We start from the raw sequence: 20,390 nt of genomic DNA, 5'->3' as shown, positions 1-20,390 counted from the left end.
GGACAAGTTATTTAAAATTACTGTCATGTCTGAAGTTTTATAAAGTGAAAATATCAGATATATGTATTAGTTTTAAAGTAATGTGCTAATTTTTAAGGTTTTAGTGAGCACATGCTGTGCCCAGCAGTGCATTATGGGTAGGATAGGGTAATCTCAGTACGTTCACGAGAGGACAAATGCATTTCAGACACTCTGTTCAGGCTCCATGGACAACAGCATTAAACTCTAGTGCCTAAAACTCTCGTGAATATATTCTCTGGGTTTATAGACATTATTGTATTTGCGTCTGTTTAATTCCACGCATCTTAAAGGTAGCAGATGCGGATTATCTGGAATTTTGTTTTGGCAAGTTTTCAAGGCCTCTACTGCCATCTACTGGCCAGTAGTGTTCATGGCAGTATTCGTCCTGAAGCTGGGCAGACACTGTATGATATTTTTAATCACAAGTTAAGTTTTTTCAAACTTAATTTACAAAAACTCTCGATGGGAGACATCAAAGTTTAAAAACAAAACAAAATGACAAAAAAACAAAACATTACAAGACAGCTCTGCGGTGTTTGCACATGCACAGTGCGAGAGGTTGGATGCTCTTCAGCAGCAGGATACCCTCATGACGGCCGGCCAGAATAATATCAAACAGGTTTGATTTTCATTTGACCATACGATCGGCGATCAGGAGGTGGTTGTGAGATGTTAAATGCAGCTTGTTACTCCATGTACACTACACAATGCAGGACGCGCGATTAACCTGAAACTCTGTCCAAAAAATTCTCATACAAATGAAAAATCATCTGAAAAAGGGCCATAACTTGCACAGTGTAAAGCCAACATTTATGTGTCAAGACAATACTGAGTGCATGTTATACAACATCATAAAACGTGCGCACGGCACTAATAAAATGAGCGCACAATCTCTCCACATGCAAAACATTTTGCGATGAAACTTCCAGGGCTCTGTAAAAATGACCATTTTTACAAAAAAAAATGGAATATTTTAAAAAAGCACATTCATCTGTAAACACCAACACATGACACATGTCACATTAACGTGTTGGTTTACATAATGAATGACTGAACCAATCAGTGTTTAGCAGAGGCACTATTACCCAGAATCCTTTGCAGTCTGTCTGTGTTTGGTACAAACCCTCAGAATTAGTGCATTATTCAACATTAAAAAATATATGTTATATTTTAACTTTGTACAAATGACAGAATTGACATTAATGGAGTTATTCTATCAGTATTCACACCAAACCATAAGTCAGCATGACTTTATTTTCCAAGACCTCTGCCTGACCAGAGCATTGGGTTTGGTAGAGAGCTGGCTTTGTGGTTGCTCTCAGCTTGTGTCTGTGCTGTAAGCCGTGTAGTAAACAAGAGCTTCTAGCAAGGGGCAGCATGTTCGACATAGAAGTGTAGGCTCATTGTTTGGGTCTTTTGTTGCTTTTGATGCTTCCAAAAGCAATCATGGTGTTAAAACTCAAATTCAGCTTGTTAGTAGTTGCAAATGTACAAGAGACAATACTGGAATTTATCGGTTATCTGTAACTTCCAATACATTTTTGGGTGGTTTATCGGTTTATCATTATCTGTTATCAAAGTTAATTTTTTGGTTATCTGTGCCCACCACTGGTCATAGAACATGAAGACTGCTGTTCTACCAAAAACTTTTGTTTAAAGTACAACACTTTATAGGTTTCAGTTTCTTAAAATTCAACAAAAATCTTTGACTTAACTTGACATTACTTTCTAAAGAATACACAGTTGTGCTCAAAAGTTTACATACCCTGGCAGAATTTTGGATTTATTTTTTTTTTGGCCATTCTACAGAGAATGAATGATAACACAAAAATGTTTTTTTTCACTCATAGTCAGTGGTTGTGTGAAACCATTTATTGTCAAACAACTGCGTTTACACAACTGTGTTGTCAAATCATAATAACAGAAACTACCCAAATGACCCTGATCAAACTCCAGTCCCTAATACCATGCATTTCCCCTTTAACATCAATAGCTACATTTACATGGACACTTTATTTCTGATCTGATTGAATTCTATCCGATTGGTGGATCAGATTGTCCTGTTTACATGAACGTGCCCTAAAGTAATCCGCTTGCTGTGCATGTTTACATGCATCGTGATTACGATCTGATTCAGTCAGTAGAGTAATCCCATAATGCTTTGCGTTGTGATGTCTGCCGCTTGTGACATACGCAAATGAGTTGTACCCGGAAGCAATGAACAACTTGAGATATGTGCCAAAATCTCTGTCCAGGACTAACAGCCCAAAATGCCCACGCCCTTTTTCATCCCAAGTGTTACTTCAAATACAGATGTATTTTCTAAACAGCAGCAGCTAGAGATTTTCCAAGGTGTTGAACATGATGAAAATGACCAGTACATCTTTGGGAGGGTAAAAAAAAAAAGGTGTAAAATTTCTATTTTTATATTTTAAGAGAAAATGATTAAAATAAGTGGGTCAACGTATTACCACACATCGAAGAAAAATGAACATTTTCCAAATATTACATTTTTACTTTTAGTCTACTGTTATCAAAAGAATATGCATTTAAAGTGGAAAATACAAAACAAACCTTGTATCTTTGGCAGACAGCAGTATCTAGAGCTCTTAAATATTTTAAAGATTATCAGGGAACATCCACAACAGAAAGTTTAAGATACTAAATATGTGGTGATTCCAGACTGTATGTAGGTTATTTGATCTAATGTTTTTTTTTCGTTTTTTTTTTTTCTTAAAATATAAAAATTTGAAATTTTACACCTTCTGTGTCCCTTCTAAACATGTACTGGTCATTCTGAGCATACTGAGTACCTTGGAAATTCTATAGCTGCTGCAGTTTAGATAATCCAGCTGTATTTGAAGTAACACTCGGAACGAGTGGTAGTTTTCAGGCTGTTACATGCTTGTCTCAGCGAGGTCCTAGACTAAATGTGGAGCTGATGAGTAGGACTGAGAAAGGAGAGCCCAAACACCATCAAACAGTTTCCCTATAATGCTTTCAGTTGAGCGGGTACTTTCTTCCATAAACCTGGAAAGAAGGCTCGCTTCTCTTTCCAGATTCCTCTCATGCTGCTGTTGCATGTTGTCCAGGAAAGATCTCTGCTGGGCTGATCGATCACCCAGGAGCTTGGCATAACCAGATGATGGCTTTCGATCTACAAAGAATGTATAATTTCAGTTAGCAAAAAAAAAATGTTTGTTTTTCTCTTTGTGGATCTCTCAATCATGTATTATACCAAAAGTCATCCTGCTTCTATATTCAAATATGTTGTAACTCATCCACATAGCTTTTGACTTCACAAAGCTCAAAACAGGAAAACAAAATTGAAATGAAAATATGTTTGTGTCTCAACTGTCTAAGGATATTAACTGTCATATTCTGCTGGAACTTTGTAATATTACCATTTCTAAAAAATAAAGCACTCCAAATAATAATAAATATGCAATGACCTTTGAACGTTATTTTTCAACAAGCTCTACAGGAAATTTCAATAACTCACTGTAGTTTTATTTTGCAGCTATTCTCTTTAAAAAAAAAAACACTTTTTTGTCTGGAGCCTCCTCTGTGTGGTTTTCAGGTTGTGGAGATCTGCTATCATCAATCTCCTCCGACATGCTCTTTACATCATCATCATCTGTATATATGAGAGCAGAAATTAATGTGATGTACTAAAGTGAAATGAGGATAAGAGTGTTGGTTAACTCGATGACAGACTGTGTTCATGCACTTACTCCGAGAATAAACTTATGGGATAACTTAACATGAATCCCCAACATTAACTTGAACTAAATCCACACCTTTGGCTCAAAGTACGCCTCGTAAAAAAATAAAAAAAGGAACATTGAGTTAGCATGATTTTATCAGGACTTACCTCCAGGCTTTCCGGTGTCTAGCGTGAACTTTCCTCCGGTGTAAAACCGACTTCTCCTCCAGTGTCCTCCTTGGAGAGGATCGACCTCCGATTATTACTCCATTAATTCATAATAAGAGAAGCTGGTTGGAGCCGCGCAGCTTCTGCTTGTTTAGCTTGTCTTTGTAGAAAGCGCTCGTTGGTTCCCAGCGGTTTTTAATTTGTTCTACTGACCTGCTGACTCTGGACACAACAAGTCTGTGCTGCCAACTTATGTCCGTCAAGCTTTTCCACTTATTGTAAATTCTTTTAAAACGTTGAGTGTTGGCTCTTGTAAAGTCCAGCTGTGTTTTTTCCCGTCACCATTTCCGCGAACACAGAGCAGGAAGCGTCACGTGGTGATGTGACGTAACAGACATGCGCAGTAAGGCTCCTCACAGGCGGACAATCCGACGTGCCATTTACATGGAACATGATCGGGTTAAAAATAGGGTTACACCACCTCCTCTAACCCGATCATAATTTCGATCGGATTGGGCTATTCTAATCAGATGGAGCTGTTTACATGGTGTGATTTTGATCTGATTGTTCAATCTGGTTGTTCAGTCAGATTACTTTTGGTCCATGTAACCGCAGCTAATGACAGCTTTGAGTCTTTTGTGGTAGTTGTGCACAAGGCTCTTTATTTTCTCTGATGGTAAAGCTGCCCATTCTTCTTGGCAAAAAGTCTCCAGTTCCTGTAAATTCCTGGACTGTCTTTAATGAACTCTATGTTTGAGATCTCCCCAGAGTGGCTCAATGATATTGAGGTCAGGAGACTGAGATGGCCACTCCAGAACCTTCACTTCATTTTGTTGTAACCAATGACAGGTCGACTTAGCCTTCTGTTTTGGATCGTTGTCATGTTGGAATGTCCATGTACGTCCCATGTGCAGGTTCTGGGCTCATGACTGCAAGTTTACGTACTAATGGCTTTCATCTGGTGACTCGACCATGCAGCCTATTTTACTTCAAGTGCCTCCTTATTGTGTATCTTGAAACAGCCACACCACTTTTTTCAGTGAGTCCTGTATTTCAGCTGAAATTATTTGTGGGTTTTTCATTGCATCCTGAAAAATTTTCCTGGCAGAGATTTTTGTTGGTCTACATGACTGTGGTTTGGTTCCAACACAAGCCCTCATTTTTCACTTCCTAATTAGAGTTTGAACACTGCTGATTGCCATTCTCAGTCCCTTGGATATCTTTTTATATCCCTTTCCTGTTTTATACAGTTCAGTTACCTTTTCTTTGACAATTGTTTTGCTTTTCCTATGACTCAGAAACGTCAGTGCAGCACTGGATGAAAGATGCAATGGTCTGTCAGGAGCCCAGAAACTCACTGACCTTTTATAAATACACAGTGATGACAGGAAAACAGATCACAGATGAGGGTGGTTACATTTTGTAGCCATTCAAACCCGTTTATGTCAACTTGTGTGCATCTTATCAGGCAAAAATCACTAGGGTATGTAAACTTTTGATCAGGATCATTTGGCTAGTTTCTATTGTTATTATGATTTAAAAAGAGTAAACACAGTTGTTTGACAATAAATGACTTCACACAACCACTAACCATGAGTGAAAAAAAGTTTTTGTGTTGTCATTCATATTTTCTGAAAAATGGCCAAAAATAATTTGGCCAGAAAAGTGGCGGGAGGTCTGGGTGGCTTTGCTTGAGCTGCTGCCCCCGTGACCCGACTCCGGATAAAGCGGAAGAAAATGGATGGATGGATGGATGGATGGATGGCCAAAAAATAAAATCTAAAATTCTGTCAGGGTATGTAACCTTTTGAGCACAACTGTAAATATATAATATAAAGGTTGAACAAAATCTAAGATGATGTAATAAGACCAATGCCTGAACTGACAAAGAATGACTTGGCAGTTCAGGTCAGAATTTCGATTTGCTTGTTTGTTGTTTTAACTGCAGAGACTGTCTGTGGCTGTGTTTGCTGAACGGTGCTACCAGTGTGGTTGCTGGCTTTGAAGTCTTCTCTGTGCTGGGATTTATGGCTCATGAACAGGGCGTTCCCATTGCACAAGTGGCAGAATCAGGTAATGTTAATACCAGTGGTACAATTTCTTGAGCCACCTTCCTGCATCTAAAGTTTAAGAACCCCCTGGGGTCCGAGGGCATTTTTTGGACAGTTCACTCGCCTGGCATAAATGTTTTATTATTGCTGTTAAAAGCTCACCCTGCATCCCACAGTCAAGTAGTATGTCTCTTTTTTTCAGGACAACCTGTATTTTCAGAATATATATGCTATAGTGGTGTTTATAAGTGTAATAAAGGTTTACAATCAGAAATAAGAAAGGAAAAAAATAAAGCAGGAAATAATTTTCACACACATTTATTCAAAACACACAGCAAACTATAATAAACAACTATTTTGACACTTTATAAAGGTAGTTTTGGCTCTTGTACAAAAGAATGTACAAAATAAAGGTTCTCAACAATAAACAAATGCACATTTTGAACAATATATACAAAATGGTCTATGCGTTTTGTTGATCTTCATGCCACATGTCAAAGCAATTTCTGTCTGCTATTACACAAAGAGCCACATCACAAACTTTGCACTTCCATGGAGTTGACTGTTCTTTTTGGAATGTTTTCCTGCACTAAAAACAATGTTTCCTCACACCCTTCCCCCCTTCCATTCATAAGCATAAATGGTGCTTTGTGAATTTTTACAGCGAGAGAGCTTGCCATAGGCTTATTCAATAACATTCACAGGCAAAGTAATGAAGCATCCCTTCTACTCACACTCTTTGGTGCACCACATGAGATTGTATGAGGCCCACTTACTCTGATCACTTCCATTCAAATGCGTAACAGTGCTTTACTCATTGGAGTGACAGAGACTTATTTCGACAACATTCACGGGCCAACTAGTAACACATCCCTTCTACTGACACTCTTTGGTGCACCACGTGATTTTGCTCTGCCCTACGACTGGATATTAGAAAACCATGTGATGGTGAACCAATTCCTGATTGGACACTCACATTGCACACGTCATTACACAGCTACTATGAGGACTACAAGCATAGAGGAGGGCTGGTTGCGGAGTGTACTTTTCTGCCAAAAAAAAAAAGGTAAGTTTCTATCCAATATCATTAAAAAGCTGTGTATCATTAAATAAAATTTGTATTCCGCCATCGTATATGACGGGGTCAACCCCAGATTAAGAGCATAGAATAAAACATCATCAACCTCTTGTTATCATCTTGTACAATGAGATGTGGTGCCTTGAGGCACCATTGTTGTGATTTGGCACCATACAAATAAATCAAATTGAATACAATTGAATGTCAAACTTGAGATAATGTAGACACTGAGAGTTGAGCAGTGTTCCAGTATTTTCTTAAAGGGGTGCAGTGAACATTCCTCCCTTTAGAGACTCTTTAAACAATAGCGATTTTCCATCCGTAGACAGTGACATTCCTTACATAATTAAAACTGTATTTATTATCATAAATTGATGGCTTCAAAGAGGACATAAAGCAGTGTAAAATATGGTGCTTGAATAACCTGAAAATGGTGTAATCTTTGCCGTTCTGACACTGGCCTGTTATGGCAGAAACGGTGGTGCTTGTAGATGCCCTTTACGCTGTTGTGGGGCATTATGCCATTGTGACAGTTTGATTGTTCTTATGCCATTTTAATGACAAACTGTGCCATTAAAGTGACTTTTTTGATCAGTTTTGGCTTTTGGTTTGCTGTGCTAATGTGGACATGGTCTAAGTACTCTCGCTTCCATTTTCATTCTGTTTCCAGGTCCAGGCCTGGCGTTCATTGCATACCCCCAGGCTGTAGCCATGATGCCTGTCCCTCAACTCTGGTCTGTCTGTTTCTTTTTCCATGCTCATTTTCTTGGGTCTGGACACAGAGGTAAGGTTCACAGCAACATGACCTGCTTTTGAAAAATCATGTTCATTGTATAAACGTGTGTATCCTGCTTTGTTTATCCTGTTATCAGTTTGTTGCAATGGAAGTGGTGATTACCTCCATCACAGACATGTTTCCAAGAAAAATGCGCAGGGCAGGGTGGCGGGAACTTGTCCTGCTCCTTTTATGCCTCACATGGTTCTTCTCTCAGCTCATCATGATCACTGAGGTCAGTACTGGTGTTTTGGTCAACCCAGTCTCACGGATTGCCGTGATTCAGCAGCACGAAATATACATGAATCATACGTTCATATATTGTCACGAAAAGTGCAAAGTTTTCATCATGGCAGCAGAAATTCATCCGTGATGGCTGCACGTAATTAAAAGTGCAGGGGTGGGGGGGGGGGGGGGGGGGGGGGCATTGGGGTGGTTATGGGTAGGTTAGGTTATGGTTAAGGTTAGGGTTGGGGGTAGGAGTATGGTTAGTAATAGTGAGTTAAAAAACTGTCACGAAAATTTTAATCATTTTGTGACAAGAGGACGAAAAAATATGAGACTTGGCTGGTTTTGTGGTTTTGGTTGGCAGGAGACAAAGTGCTACATGGATTGTTATGAAATGTGTTTCTATGTTGTTGAAGCTGCCGTATGCCGGTAGAATACTAAATTTATTTAATCGGAAAGTGTCTAACAGGCATTGTTGTTTGTTCCCAGGGAGGAATGTATGTGTTCCAGTTGTTTGACTACTATGCCTGTAATGGAGCCTGCATCCTCTTTCTGTGCGTGTTTGAATGTTTGGCACTGGGCTGGGTATTTGGTAAGTCGATGTTTTAACAAATAATCTTAAATATTACATTTGAAATGGAGTCCTGTTGTTACAGATTTTGTTAAACCTTTACTATCAAGGTACAGAGCAACTCTGTGTCATCATAAAGGACATGACAGGGGTGCACCCAAATCCATTCTTTAAAATCTGCTGGTGTTACCTCACACCGCTGGTTTCACTGGTGAGTTGGACTTTCATTGTGCAGATGTCACCTTTGGATTACTGATCACTGAATTCTCTCTTTTGTGTTCTATGGGTACATTTATATGTTCCTTAATTAAGTACCAGCCTCCTGACCTTTAATAACTGGTACGTGTATCCAACATGGGCTTAGTGCTGGGCTGGATATCAGCCCTTTCCTCCATTTTGCTTGTACCAGGATGGGCTCTCTATAAACTGAGCATGGAAAGTGGGACCTCAGTCAGGTGAGACAAGTATAAAATACATTACAGAAAGCACTGACATAGTTATAATAAGAATTTGTTTTGATTGGTGCCGATAAAGTCCAAATCAGGTCTGCAAACTGTGTGCCGGGACACTGGTTGTTGTATCTACCACACGACAGACCTGCCCTGGGTCCTGGTTGGTAACCACCCAGACAAATACAGAACTGATGAAAACATCCTGAAAGTACCCATTCATCTGCTGCATCAAGTGATGCCTGGGTGTACCCTTGTCTGTTGTCCTTTTCCAGTAGCTGGGGTCCTCAGCACTGAAGAATTATTAACTGATTGAAATATATCCAGTGGCAAAAATCTAGTCTGTGCTCAATAAATGTATTTCCATGTTTGTTATTATCCATATAAACAAACAGTTTAGCTGTATTTAACTTCACCTTGTTTAAGATATCACATCCGTTGGGTGGCACAGATGAGCCTAAAACATGTGCAAATTAAACAGGATGGGCAATGGACATGAAAATGACTCCTGAATCAGTTTGGGTGGGTGTAAGATTGCCCAACATGTAAGCCTGGTTCACACGACAGGATTTTAAAATGATCTTTAGGTTTCCAAAACCTGAGAGACCACACACGTGAAGATAAAATTCATAGCTCTAAGGTTTGTCGTACAGTGTGTGGTGTTCAGCCACATGGTAAAACAACACACCACACATGAACAGATCTCACACACGAACTTTCCAGCTCAGACAGGAATCTCGCAAAATCTCTACGAGATTAAACTGACTTCAGAGTAAACAAACGGAGGTACTTTGTGGACTATTTAAAACAGAGGGAAAAAACGATACAAAAAGAAAAGATGTTCTTTAAAGGCGTGGAGACAGCGCGACCACCGGACTTTCTGGTAAGTCAGAACATCTGTTTTGATTTTATTTTCCGCTCCGTACGTCTGTCACCTCGCTTTCTGATTGGCTGCACGTCACATTCAGCAGGCTATGTGCTCGTTTTGGTCGGAGGACACAACACACACTGAGCTATCGGGCCAAAAAAATCCAACATGTTGAATATTCCCGATTTGCGATCGGAGCGCTCCTGACGCCCTTCCGGGCAGATCAGAGCGCTCTGAACACACCACACATGGGAGGAATATCTGATAAGATTATCTTTAGCGTCATCACGATTGTCGGGGCGTCCTTAAGACTGTCGAAAGGGGAAGATCGGGTCCGATATCGGCCTAATTATCCTGCCGTGTGAACCCGGCCTTAGTTAGTAGTTCCAAGTGTTTTCACTGCATTATTAGAAAGGAACAATGTATTTTTTCTCTCCAATTATTAGCGTTTCCCCTCCTGTGCCAGCTGACTGCTCAGTGACCCAGAGGAACGAAGAGCAGTAACGCATCACAGAAGAATAAACCGCCCAGTTCTCCCTCCACTGATATATTTTAGTTCATTCTCATCAGACTTCCAACTGTTTTATGAGTTTCAGCAGCAATGAATTCATTTGTTGCTCTTCTTTTATCACATTAGCCATTTTACTCTTTAGCCCAGGAACATACTTCACTAGAGAGGTATTTTGTTCCCTGTAGCATCCATCGTATTGTCCTTTTTGTCTTTATATCAACTTTGACTAACTTTTGTCTTTGTGTAGAGGTACATTTTGTTCTTCACTTTAATTTCAAAAGCAGGAATTGTAACTGCACGTGACTCTACTGAGATCTGAAAACACAAGCATTGGGAAGCTCAGTGTTTTGGTGGATTGTTTGTTTCAGTGGTTGGGACTTATTCCTGAAAAATGACATGGCTTTTGTTTGCGGGGATTGGATGGTGACAATGAGAATGACAGTTGTGAAGGTGATGTGGTCATCCTTTTTGTCAGGACGGTGACAGGCATGACAACATGGGGAGCTATGTGAAGGGAAGCAAAAAGGTTGGAAGAGAAGGAAGAGGATAAGGTGGAGACTGTGCTTTGTGCCATTTCTTTGGTAGCAATTTGGAAGGGAAGCAAATATATGTAGTGTTCAGGTGAACATGGACCGTAACAGCATAAGGAAGGAACCCAACCGAAGTGCTGCATTTGAGGGAGTGAAGACCCTCAGTTCTGGTGATGATGAGTAGCAAATAAGGCAGCAGCAGAGGTACAGATGCTTCCAAAATAAGAAGGGCTTAAGGCATGCACAGGCACTAAGAGGGTCACAGGGACTGCAGTAAAACTGGAGGACAGGATATGCCTGGAGGAAAAGCAGATGTGACTTGCAGAGGTCTGATTTTGCTTCATCTATTGCAGCCTTGAGAAGCTCGGTGAGAAGTCAGTTTGCCACTGTCCTGGATCAACACAAATATCTAAGCATTCAATAACTTCCTGGACTTGGCCATCAGAAGTCTTCATCTTGCTGAACTGTGCAATTGTGTGTACTGCGATTGTAAAGGAGAGGGTCTGATCTCCTTCTTCTGCATTGTGTTGGATTAATGAGTAATGACCCTTTCACACTGAACACGTCGGAAGCGTCAAATGCGTCAAAAATCGGTCTAAAAAGCATTATTTTCAAAGAGACACGTTGCTTTTTAGATGTCAGAAGCGTCACGTCAAAAGCCGAGCTAAACCGACGCTTTTGACAGGAGCGTGCATTGCCGCTAGTCGGCAGGCTGAAGCTTTCAAAGTTCAACCCAATCCAACTTTCGATGCTCTGAGGTGACATAGCTTCGCGCTGTCCAATAGGAACAACGCGTCGGGCCAAAACATGGAAGACTGGTGGCAGAAACCACTGATCTGTACAAAACAGAAACGTGTGACAGGACTGCTCATTTATAGAGCAGTTTTCTGAAGAAAAATCCTTAGAAATGTTTTTTGTTGTTTTACCTCAAAATGTCTGATTACTGTTAAAAAAAAGTTTAGAACACTTGTAATTAAAATAGCGAAATAAATCAATAAATGGTTCTTTAGAAACCTTTCATCTATAAATTAAAACCACCTGTTATTTCAGATTAGATAATTTCTTGTTTAACATAAGGAACCTTGGACATTTATTTTTAGACAAATAAAATAACATGGAAACTTGTACATTTTTTTTTGGCAGATTTATATCTCATTTCAACCAGAAAAACAGACACTGTAAATAAATACAATGTTATTATAAATGCAACAGGAAATAATTTAACAATGACTACAGTGGATTGGTAAGGAGGATTTCTGTGACATAAACTTCATGATGAATTTTTTTTTGTTTTTAGTCATTTCAACTTGTAATTTTGTCAAAATATGTAATTGCCTTTAATGTTGTTATCAGGACAGTCATTTCTAAAATATGAATTTGAGCACAATAAGTGGAGAGCTTCTACCTGTGCAAATGTCTTTTGACTTTGATTCGTGAACATTTTTAATGATCCGTTCATTTATTGTTAAAATATAAAATGAAACAGCTTTTTAAAAAAATAATAAAATAGTTGCTGTTCAAAGAGCCTTTTATTTAAAAGCAGGTGATGTTATGATGGATTCTCGGGACCAGATGAAGGTCTGTTATGCAGCTTTGAACTCTGGTGGTGTTGCTGAAGACATCTTTGTCCTATTTTGAAGAGCAGAGATATTTTCTTTCAACTGGACTTCATGGTGTTCAGCTCATCAATGGAAGTTTGGTTGTCTGCACAGCAAATGTTCCTGATTGGAACAAATAAAAATATTTCTTTAAATATAAAGAAACACTAAACAGTTTATATATATAAAAAAGGAAAAAAAATTGGAAAAAACGATGGAAAAAAAAAAGGCCAGAAAAAAAAAGTTTTTTAAAATTGAGCTTCTGTGGTGTCTGAAAAAAGCTGTAGCTTTATTTGGTAAAAATAAAAAAGACTGAACCATTTACAAATTACAGCGTTCACTCAGATCAACTGTGCTAAAAGGCTAAGCTAATGTTAGCCGATCAATAAACCTTCACAGCAGTGCAAATGTCATGTTTTATTTTAATATTATTCTCACCTCGATAAATATAACTTTAATAGAACTAAACTCCGTTGGGCAAACTGGGACTTCGCATATATCCAAAAAGTGGGAGATTTCGGACTGAGTGGGTCTGCTCCATCCACCCGGCTGCCTGCCTCGGTCTGCCCAGTGATGATGCCTGAAGGCCGGCTTCTCCGTGCGGGTCGGCCCGCTGTTGTGGTTCGATTGATATCCCACCAAGTCGTCAGTCCTCCCTCAGTCGGCGTCACTCCGAAAAGTAGCTGAACAAAAGCTTCTCCCAGCAGGGTGATGGGAGAATCGTTCTGCTGTTTTTTAAAGCTTTTTTGTGGTTCAGGCGACGCAAATTCAAGATGGCGATCGCTGAACTTTTTTCAGGTTGTGAAAACAGCCAGAGTGTGACATAGCGATCTCCACTCCCTTGCCGCTTCCGAAGCGAAGCGTCTTGATGTCACGACGCGTTGGAACGCATCCTATGGACTGGGAAGCGTTGACATATTAGCCTGACGTATTCAATTTGAAAGACCCTTAACACCACAAGCTGACCAATTCTGCATGGTTTATTGCTGCCAGTCTCTCTTTGACATGACAACGGGGGAATCAGGCATGGAGCGAGCCAGGCATGTCACAGCTCCTGCCAGTAACACAGGTAAATCACATTTTAAAATAATGGATAACAACCGCTGAATTCATCAGACAACACTCTGGTACATCATACAGAAATGCCACCGTGTCAAACAAAAACTTTGAGTTATGTTTGTTTTTACTGATCAAATCAGAGTAATAGGCCCGCTTCGTGGCCAGTAGTGCATGCTTATAATCTAAAATAGCATCCCCCCACACAAGGCGGAACACCTCTAATTTAGAACGCCATTTCCATTCCAAACCTCTAGCCTTCTGCCTGAGGTCAGGCAAATAATCATTGAACCAAGGTGACTGTGCCTTAGGAGGGCGTGACCTTAAAAGAGGAGGTGCAATCTTATCAAGTGTAGTTTTAAGTGCTAAATTTAGACTATCTGCAAGGCTGTCCACTGATTTAGCATTCTCTAGACTCAAAGATAAAATATCAGGTAGTCTGGCCTCCATACTTTTATATCCATATGGATGGATATAAAAGTATACGCAAAATGATGCATGAAAATGGCACTAACAATGGCTGCGTGACCTTGTAAATGGTGCAAACTGACGTGAGCATGTACTCAGGGAACGTGAGGATTTACTTGCAAATGACGATAATTGCCTCATAAACCGATTTTGATTACCAAGGCCACTGTTTACTGGAGTTGTGCACAGAACTGTGGCCGGCCCAGAGCGCAGTATGGCGAGGAGCCAGGGGTTGTCTGTGCCCACACAGGTGCTGACTACGCTGGCTTCCTGGCATCAGGGCATTCCAGCATGAACTGGCTGATCGGTCAGGCGTGTGCCAGTCAACCTTGCACCGAGCCATGCCAGCTGTGTGGAACACATCATCTGAATCTCATCCAGGTACATTCCAACATTGCAACACATTTTGTAGCAAGAGAATGTAATCGGAGCTATTAACTGCATAGATATTGCTATGAAGGCGCCATCACATGAATGAATTTGTTTTTGTAAACAAATTCATGTTCACATCATTCCATCAACGTTCAATCATCTGTGGTACTCAAATGCGCATCAGGCAGGAGGCTGCACGGTGCGTGATGGATGGCTGCTTGGTGGTTAAATAATTTATCCGTGTAATTGTTCCAACGAAAACCAGCGTGGACACATTTGGGCATGTGCGCACTCAAATGTGTTTTTTTTATTATTCGTTTTTTTTTTTTTCGTTCAGTATTTGTCAATAAAAGCGCGTGTAATGTTAATGTCACACACTGTCAGCCGCCGTGCACCTAATATCTTTTTACTTCAGTGTGTGTGGGTAGCTCAATTCAGCAATTACACACACAAACATACTTATTTCATTTCCGGTTTACATTACAGCAAGCTGAGAGAATGGCGAGCTAACCACAGCTTTCATTTTTGTATTTTTTTATACTCAACAACACCGAGGACAATGGCAGGCATGATCAAACACACAACACTCCACACTTATGTGCCGTCAGCAGGACATACCAATTTATTTGAATAAATTTTGCATATTCCAGATAGAGACATAACCAGGGAGGAGTTTGGTGCCTGTGCCCGTGTGCCAAATTCCACATTCAGTGGGCTGCACAACCGAACATGTGTGGATTCATGCCTACATTCACTTTGATACATGTGAATATATTTGTGCTTAAGCCTGGTTCAGGGTTTTGGTGTACATCAACTTTTAGTAGAAAATCAACGCAAGTCTTTGCACATGAGGCCCCAGGTCCATCCATGTAGTTCTGGGTTTTCTCAGAATCATCCTTACCCCACAAGGCAAGATCTTGCACAGAGCCCCAGACCAAGGAAGACTGACAGTCATCTTGTGTTTCTTCCATTTTCTAATAATTGCACTAACAGTTGTTGCCTTCTCGCCAAGCTGCTTGCCTATTGTCCTGTAGTCCATCCCAGCCTTGTGCAGGTCTACAATTTTGTCCCTGGTGTCCTGCGACAGCTCTTTGGTCTTGGCCATGGTGGACAGGTTGGAGTGTGATTGAGTGTGTGGACAGGTGCATTTATACAGGTAACGAGTTCAAACAGGTGCAATTAATAGAGGTAAAGAGTGCAGAATAGGAGGGCTTCTTAAAGAAAAACTAACAGGTCTGTGAAAGATAGAATTCTTGCTGGATGGTAGGTGATGAAACACTTATTTCCTGCAATAAAATGCAAATTAATTATTTATGATTTATTTATTTTTTTTTATTTATTTTTTTTTTTAGATTTTAGATTCCATCTCTCACAGTTGAAGTGTACCTACGATAAAAAGTACGGACCTCTCCATTCTTTGTAGGTGGGAAAAATCAACAGTGGAACAAATACTTATTTGTTCCACTGTATTTACAATCCCAGTTCCAATGAAGTTGGGATGTTGTGTGAAATGTAAATAAAAAAAATAGAATACAATAATTCGCAAATCCTCTTCAACCTATATTCAACTGAATACACCACAAAGACAAGATATTCAAACTGATAAACTTATTGTTTTTGTGCAAATATTTGCTCAGTTTGAAATGGATGCCTGCAACACGTTTCAAAAAAGCTGAGACAGTGGTATGTTTATCACTGTGTTACATCACCTTTCCTTCTAACTACAATCGGTAAGCATTTGGGAACTGAGGACACTAATAAGCGAAGTGCGCAAAACATCTGCACATGCATGGGTGAAACGGGGTCAAAAATTCAAGCTACCAAACACACCGCCGCTGCCACTGAATTTCGTATACAGTAAGCGTTAGCGGCAGTGGTGGGCACAGATAACCAAAAACTTAACTTTGATAACAGATAATCAAATAACTGAAAAGTTATCTTTGATAAAGATAAAACGACAAACCACCCGGAAGTTACAGGTAACCGATAAATTCCAGTATTGTCTCCAGTATAGTTGCAACTACTAACAAGCTGATTCTGAGTTTTAACACGGTAATTGCTTTTGGAAGCATCAAAATGTGAGACCCAAACAATGAATCAGCACTTTTGTCTTTCAGCATCCTGCCCCCTGCTGGAAGCTCCAGTTTACTATATGGTTTCTAGCACAGACAACTGACAAGAGCCAGAAAGCTCAGCTCTACCCAATCACAGCGTTGCCATCAGGCCGATGTCTTGGAAAATACGAGGGCTGTCAATAAAGTATAGGTCCTTTTTATTTTTTTCAAAAACTATATGGATTTCATTCATATGTTTTTATGTCAGACATGCTTGAACCCTCGTGCACATGCATGAGTTTTTCCACGCCTGTCGGTGACGTCATTCGCCTGTGAGCACTCCTTGTGGGAGGAGTCGTCCAGCCCCTCGTCGGAATTCTTTTGTCTGAGAAGTTGCTGAGAGACTGGCACTTTGTTTGATCAAAATTTTTTCTAAACCTGTGAGACACATCGACGTGGACACGGTTCGAAAAATTAAGCTGGTTTTCAGTGAAAATTTTAACGGCTGATGAGAGATTTTGAGGTGATTCTGTCGCTTTAAGGACTTCCCACGGTGCGAGACGTCGCGCAGCGCTCTCAGGCGCCATCGTCAGCCTGTTTCAAGCTGAAAACCTCCACATTTCAGGCTCTATTGATCCAGGACGTCGTGAGAGAACAGAGAAGTTTCAGAAAAAGTCGGTTTCAGCATTTTATCCGGATATTCCACTGTTAAAGGAGATTTTTTTAATGAAAGACGTGTGGACGGGTCCGCGCGTCGGGACGCAGCCGACGCGGTGCGGCGGCACAGGAAAAACACCTCCATGTTGATAACCATTTGTAAAATCCAGGCGGCTTTTGATGGCTTTCAGTGGAGTGAGTATATGAGAAATTGTTTAACAGCTGGACATGTTCCAACTTGTCCTTAAGGCTTCCAACAGAGGTGTTTTTCCTGTGGCGGAGCATCGCGGCGGCTGCGACCCGACACTGCAATCCATCTGCACGTCTTTCATTAAAAAAAATCTCCTTTAACAGTGGAATATCCGGATAAAATGCTGAAACCGACTTCTTCTGAAACTTCTCTGTTCTGATTGTAATATTGACATGTTCTATAAATGAAATGCATGCATGCACATGTATGTTGTATGTCTGTCAACTTATCAAACAAACGTGACACCAAAGCGGTTATATGTGAGACCCACCTTCCTTGTAGTCATTACGAATCTGGTGGAGTAGCAATTTCTCATCCCTGCTCAGCAAATATTCTGCAATATCGGCCAACATGCAAGGTGGCCACAGTTTCAGACCCTGAACTTCGTCTGACCATCAGTCAGTTGCCTTCAAGGGGTCAGAAATTTGTTTGTCTCCAACTATCAACAAGGACTGGTAGTCATTTTTGACTGCAGCTCTCTCTTCCTCCATTGTCAGCACTGACGGTAGTTTCTGTACCAATGCAGCATACGCAAGGGCAGCCAGCATTTCTTTCCTTTTCTGTCTACTGCTGTATGCAGTCCTTGGTTGTAACAGGCAATCTGAGTTTTCAAAAACACTTTAAATTGTCAACTTTTCAGCAGTTGAAATGGTCCAAATCATAGCACTCCTCATTGCTTTCCGCCATCTTTGAATGTGGATTGGTAGGTGAAAAATTTAGCGTACCCATAATGCACCGCACGGCCCGAGATGTGCACTTTGCTTATTGTGAATGTCATGATTGGTTATAAAAGGAGCATCCCCAAAAGGCTCAGCCGTTCACAAGCAAAGACGGGGAGAGGATCACCACTTTGTGAACAACTGCGTGAAAAAACAGTCCAACAGTTTAAAAACAATGTTTCTCAATGTTCAATTGCAAGGAATTTAGGGATTCCATCATCTACACTCTATAATAATGCAACTTAATTCAGCTTGGGACTCCGGCAAGGGTGGTTGCATTCCTCCCCTCTCCTCCTTTTCTGTTCTCTATTTCTGCTCCGACCTTCAAAGTCCCAGCTTCACCACTCTGTGAATTCTTCAAATTAATTTTTACATTAACCATGGAAGTGATCAGCTGGTCTCTCAATGCTATTGACACCTTTCTTCGACAAGAAAATCAGGGCTGGGTGACCCTGCGTGCCCTGATGGAAGCTACCCAGCGGGCTATGTTCTCGACGCCTGAGAGATGGGGTTGAGCCGGATACTCCTTTCAGACGAGTAGCCGGTATGGATAAAGCATTTTTGATGAGTACGAGCATGATACGAGTAAAACTCATTAAAGGTGCGTTTACACATAACCAAGATGTGTTACGAATGTAATTTTTCTGTCATTCGTGACACACTCCTGACATTCTTAATGTGACTTAACGCATCTGAATAGGTTTCTTAATAGTGCGTGTTGGTGCGTGATATTCTTGATATTCATGGAGCATGTTTTTGCCTGTCAAAAAAAAAAAATCTTCCACGAATGTCACACACCATTTGTGTCCTCATTTCGTCTCACGTCGTGGAGGTCGCAACTGAGCATATTGATCCGTCTTGATGAGCATTGATCCTTAAAAGAACAACGTTCGTAGTGGTTCCTGTGATGGTTCTTGGAGCTCTAACTGTCACGCATTATTATGAAGTGACATGGAAACTGTGAAGTTTTGACATGACTTGTAATGCGGCGTCACATTTCACTGCGCGCCACGACAAATCAGTTTTCTGTCACGTGCGCACAATTAAACTCGGCTCCAAATGTCATTCCACAGTTCCTGCTGAAGCTCCTCAGGATGCTCCTGCAGGTGTTCCACCTGCTGTTGTAACCGATGAGTGGGAGAACGAGTCTGAGCAACCAGAGGAGCGAGAGGAGACTCACCTGCAGCCAGACATCTCTGCACCTCCTCCAGTCCAGCGGAGGAAGAATTGTGTGCACAATTAAACCCTGCTGCATCGCATTCAGTTTGATTGCTGACACCAAGTCGGCTAAAAGTCTACTTTCAGTGCTCTTCAGCATGCTCCTGCAAGTGTTCCACCTGCTGAATGTGATTTGGGAAAATGGGCGAGACGAGAGCTGCATGAAGCCACACATCTGGGTCTGTCCATCTCCTCCTCCTCCTCTCTGCGCCACTCTATGGCACAGGGCCCAACTACACGCAATAGTGCGCAACAACATGGAACACTATTGGAACACACATCTCTTGCTTGCCTCTACTGGTGGTTGGCTCTCACTGCGGTATTGTATCACTTCCTGTTCCGGAGCACAGCGGTGTTTTTCTGTATCTGTTAGCTGTTTAATCTGCGCAGTTAGATTGATCTAGTTATCTAGATTACGATTTGTTTCCCAGTGTAATCTTTACGTGCCTTAACTAAAGCACTCCTTCTGCTGAATCACCTCTAAATTATTCACTTTGCGTGTTTTTAGGAATCCGCTAGGTTAGTGTAGCTACTAGCTCTTAGCCGATTTAGCATGGCGGCTTCTCCTGTCTCTCCCACACTTTTCTGCTCTGGGTGTGAAATGTTTAGTTATTCCTCGGCCTCCTTTAGCAGTAATGGTACTTGTAATAAGTGTAGCTTATTCGTAGCTTTGGAGGCCAGGCTGGGCGAATTGGAGACTCGGCTCCGCACCGTGGAAAATTCTACAGCTAGCCAGGCCCCTGTAGTCGGTGCGGACCAAGGTAGCTTAGCCGCCGTTAGTTCCCCCCTGGCAGATCCCAAGCAGGCTGACTGGGTGACTGTGAGGAGGAAGCGTAGTTCTAAACAGAAGCCCCGTGTACACCGCCAACCCGTTCACATTTCTAACCGTTTTTCCCCACTCGACGACACACCCGCCGAGGATCAAACTCTGGTTATTGGCGACTCTATTTTGAGAAATGTGAAGTTAGCGACACCAGCAACCATAGTCAATTGTCTTCCGGGGGCCAGAGCAGGCGACATTGAAGGAAATTTGAAACTGCTG

The 20,390-nt window shown here is 41.1% G+C and overlaps 1 protein-coding gene and 1 long non-coding RNA gene across 2 annotated transcripts in view; one reads left to right on the top strand and one right to left on the bottom strand.

The window, feature by feature from the left end:
* Positions 1–20,390, top strand: part of LOC117508274 (sodium- and chloride-dependent GABA transporter 2-like) — a 527,846-nt gene that overhangs the window by 77,597 nt on the left and 429,859 nt on the right. Inside the window, 6 exon segments of the mRNA XM_034167957.1 lie at positions 5,844–5,968; positions 7,695–7,777; positions 7,779–7,808; positions 7,897–8,034; positions 8,517–8,619; positions 8,709–8,809. Coding sequence (XP_034023848.1) covers positions 5,844–5,968; positions 7,695–7,777; positions 7,779–7,808; positions 7,897–8,034; positions 8,517–8,619; positions 8,709–8,809 — 580 coding nt within the window.
* On the bottom strand, positions 2,797–4,242 carry LOC117508275. Its single transcript, XR_004560039.1, has 3 exons — positions 3,896–4,242; positions 3,524–3,658; positions 2,797–3,178 (listed from the first exon to the last, which is right to left on the bottom strand). It is a non-coding gene; the product is annotated as an uncharacterized LOC117508275 (long non-coding RNA).

The sequence above is a fragment of the Thalassophryne amazonica genome, chromosome 4 (assembly GCF_902500255.1).
Source record: "Thalassophryne amazonica chromosome 4, fThaAma1.1, whole genome shotgun sequence".
Classification (NCBI taxonomy): domain Eukaryota; kingdom Metazoa; phylum Chordata; class Actinopteri; order Batrachoidiformes; family Batrachoididae; genus Thalassophryne; species Thalassophryne amazonica.
The sequence above is the reverse complement of the archived record's forward strand: the minus strand, read 5'-3'. Positions and strand labels throughout refer to the sequence as shown.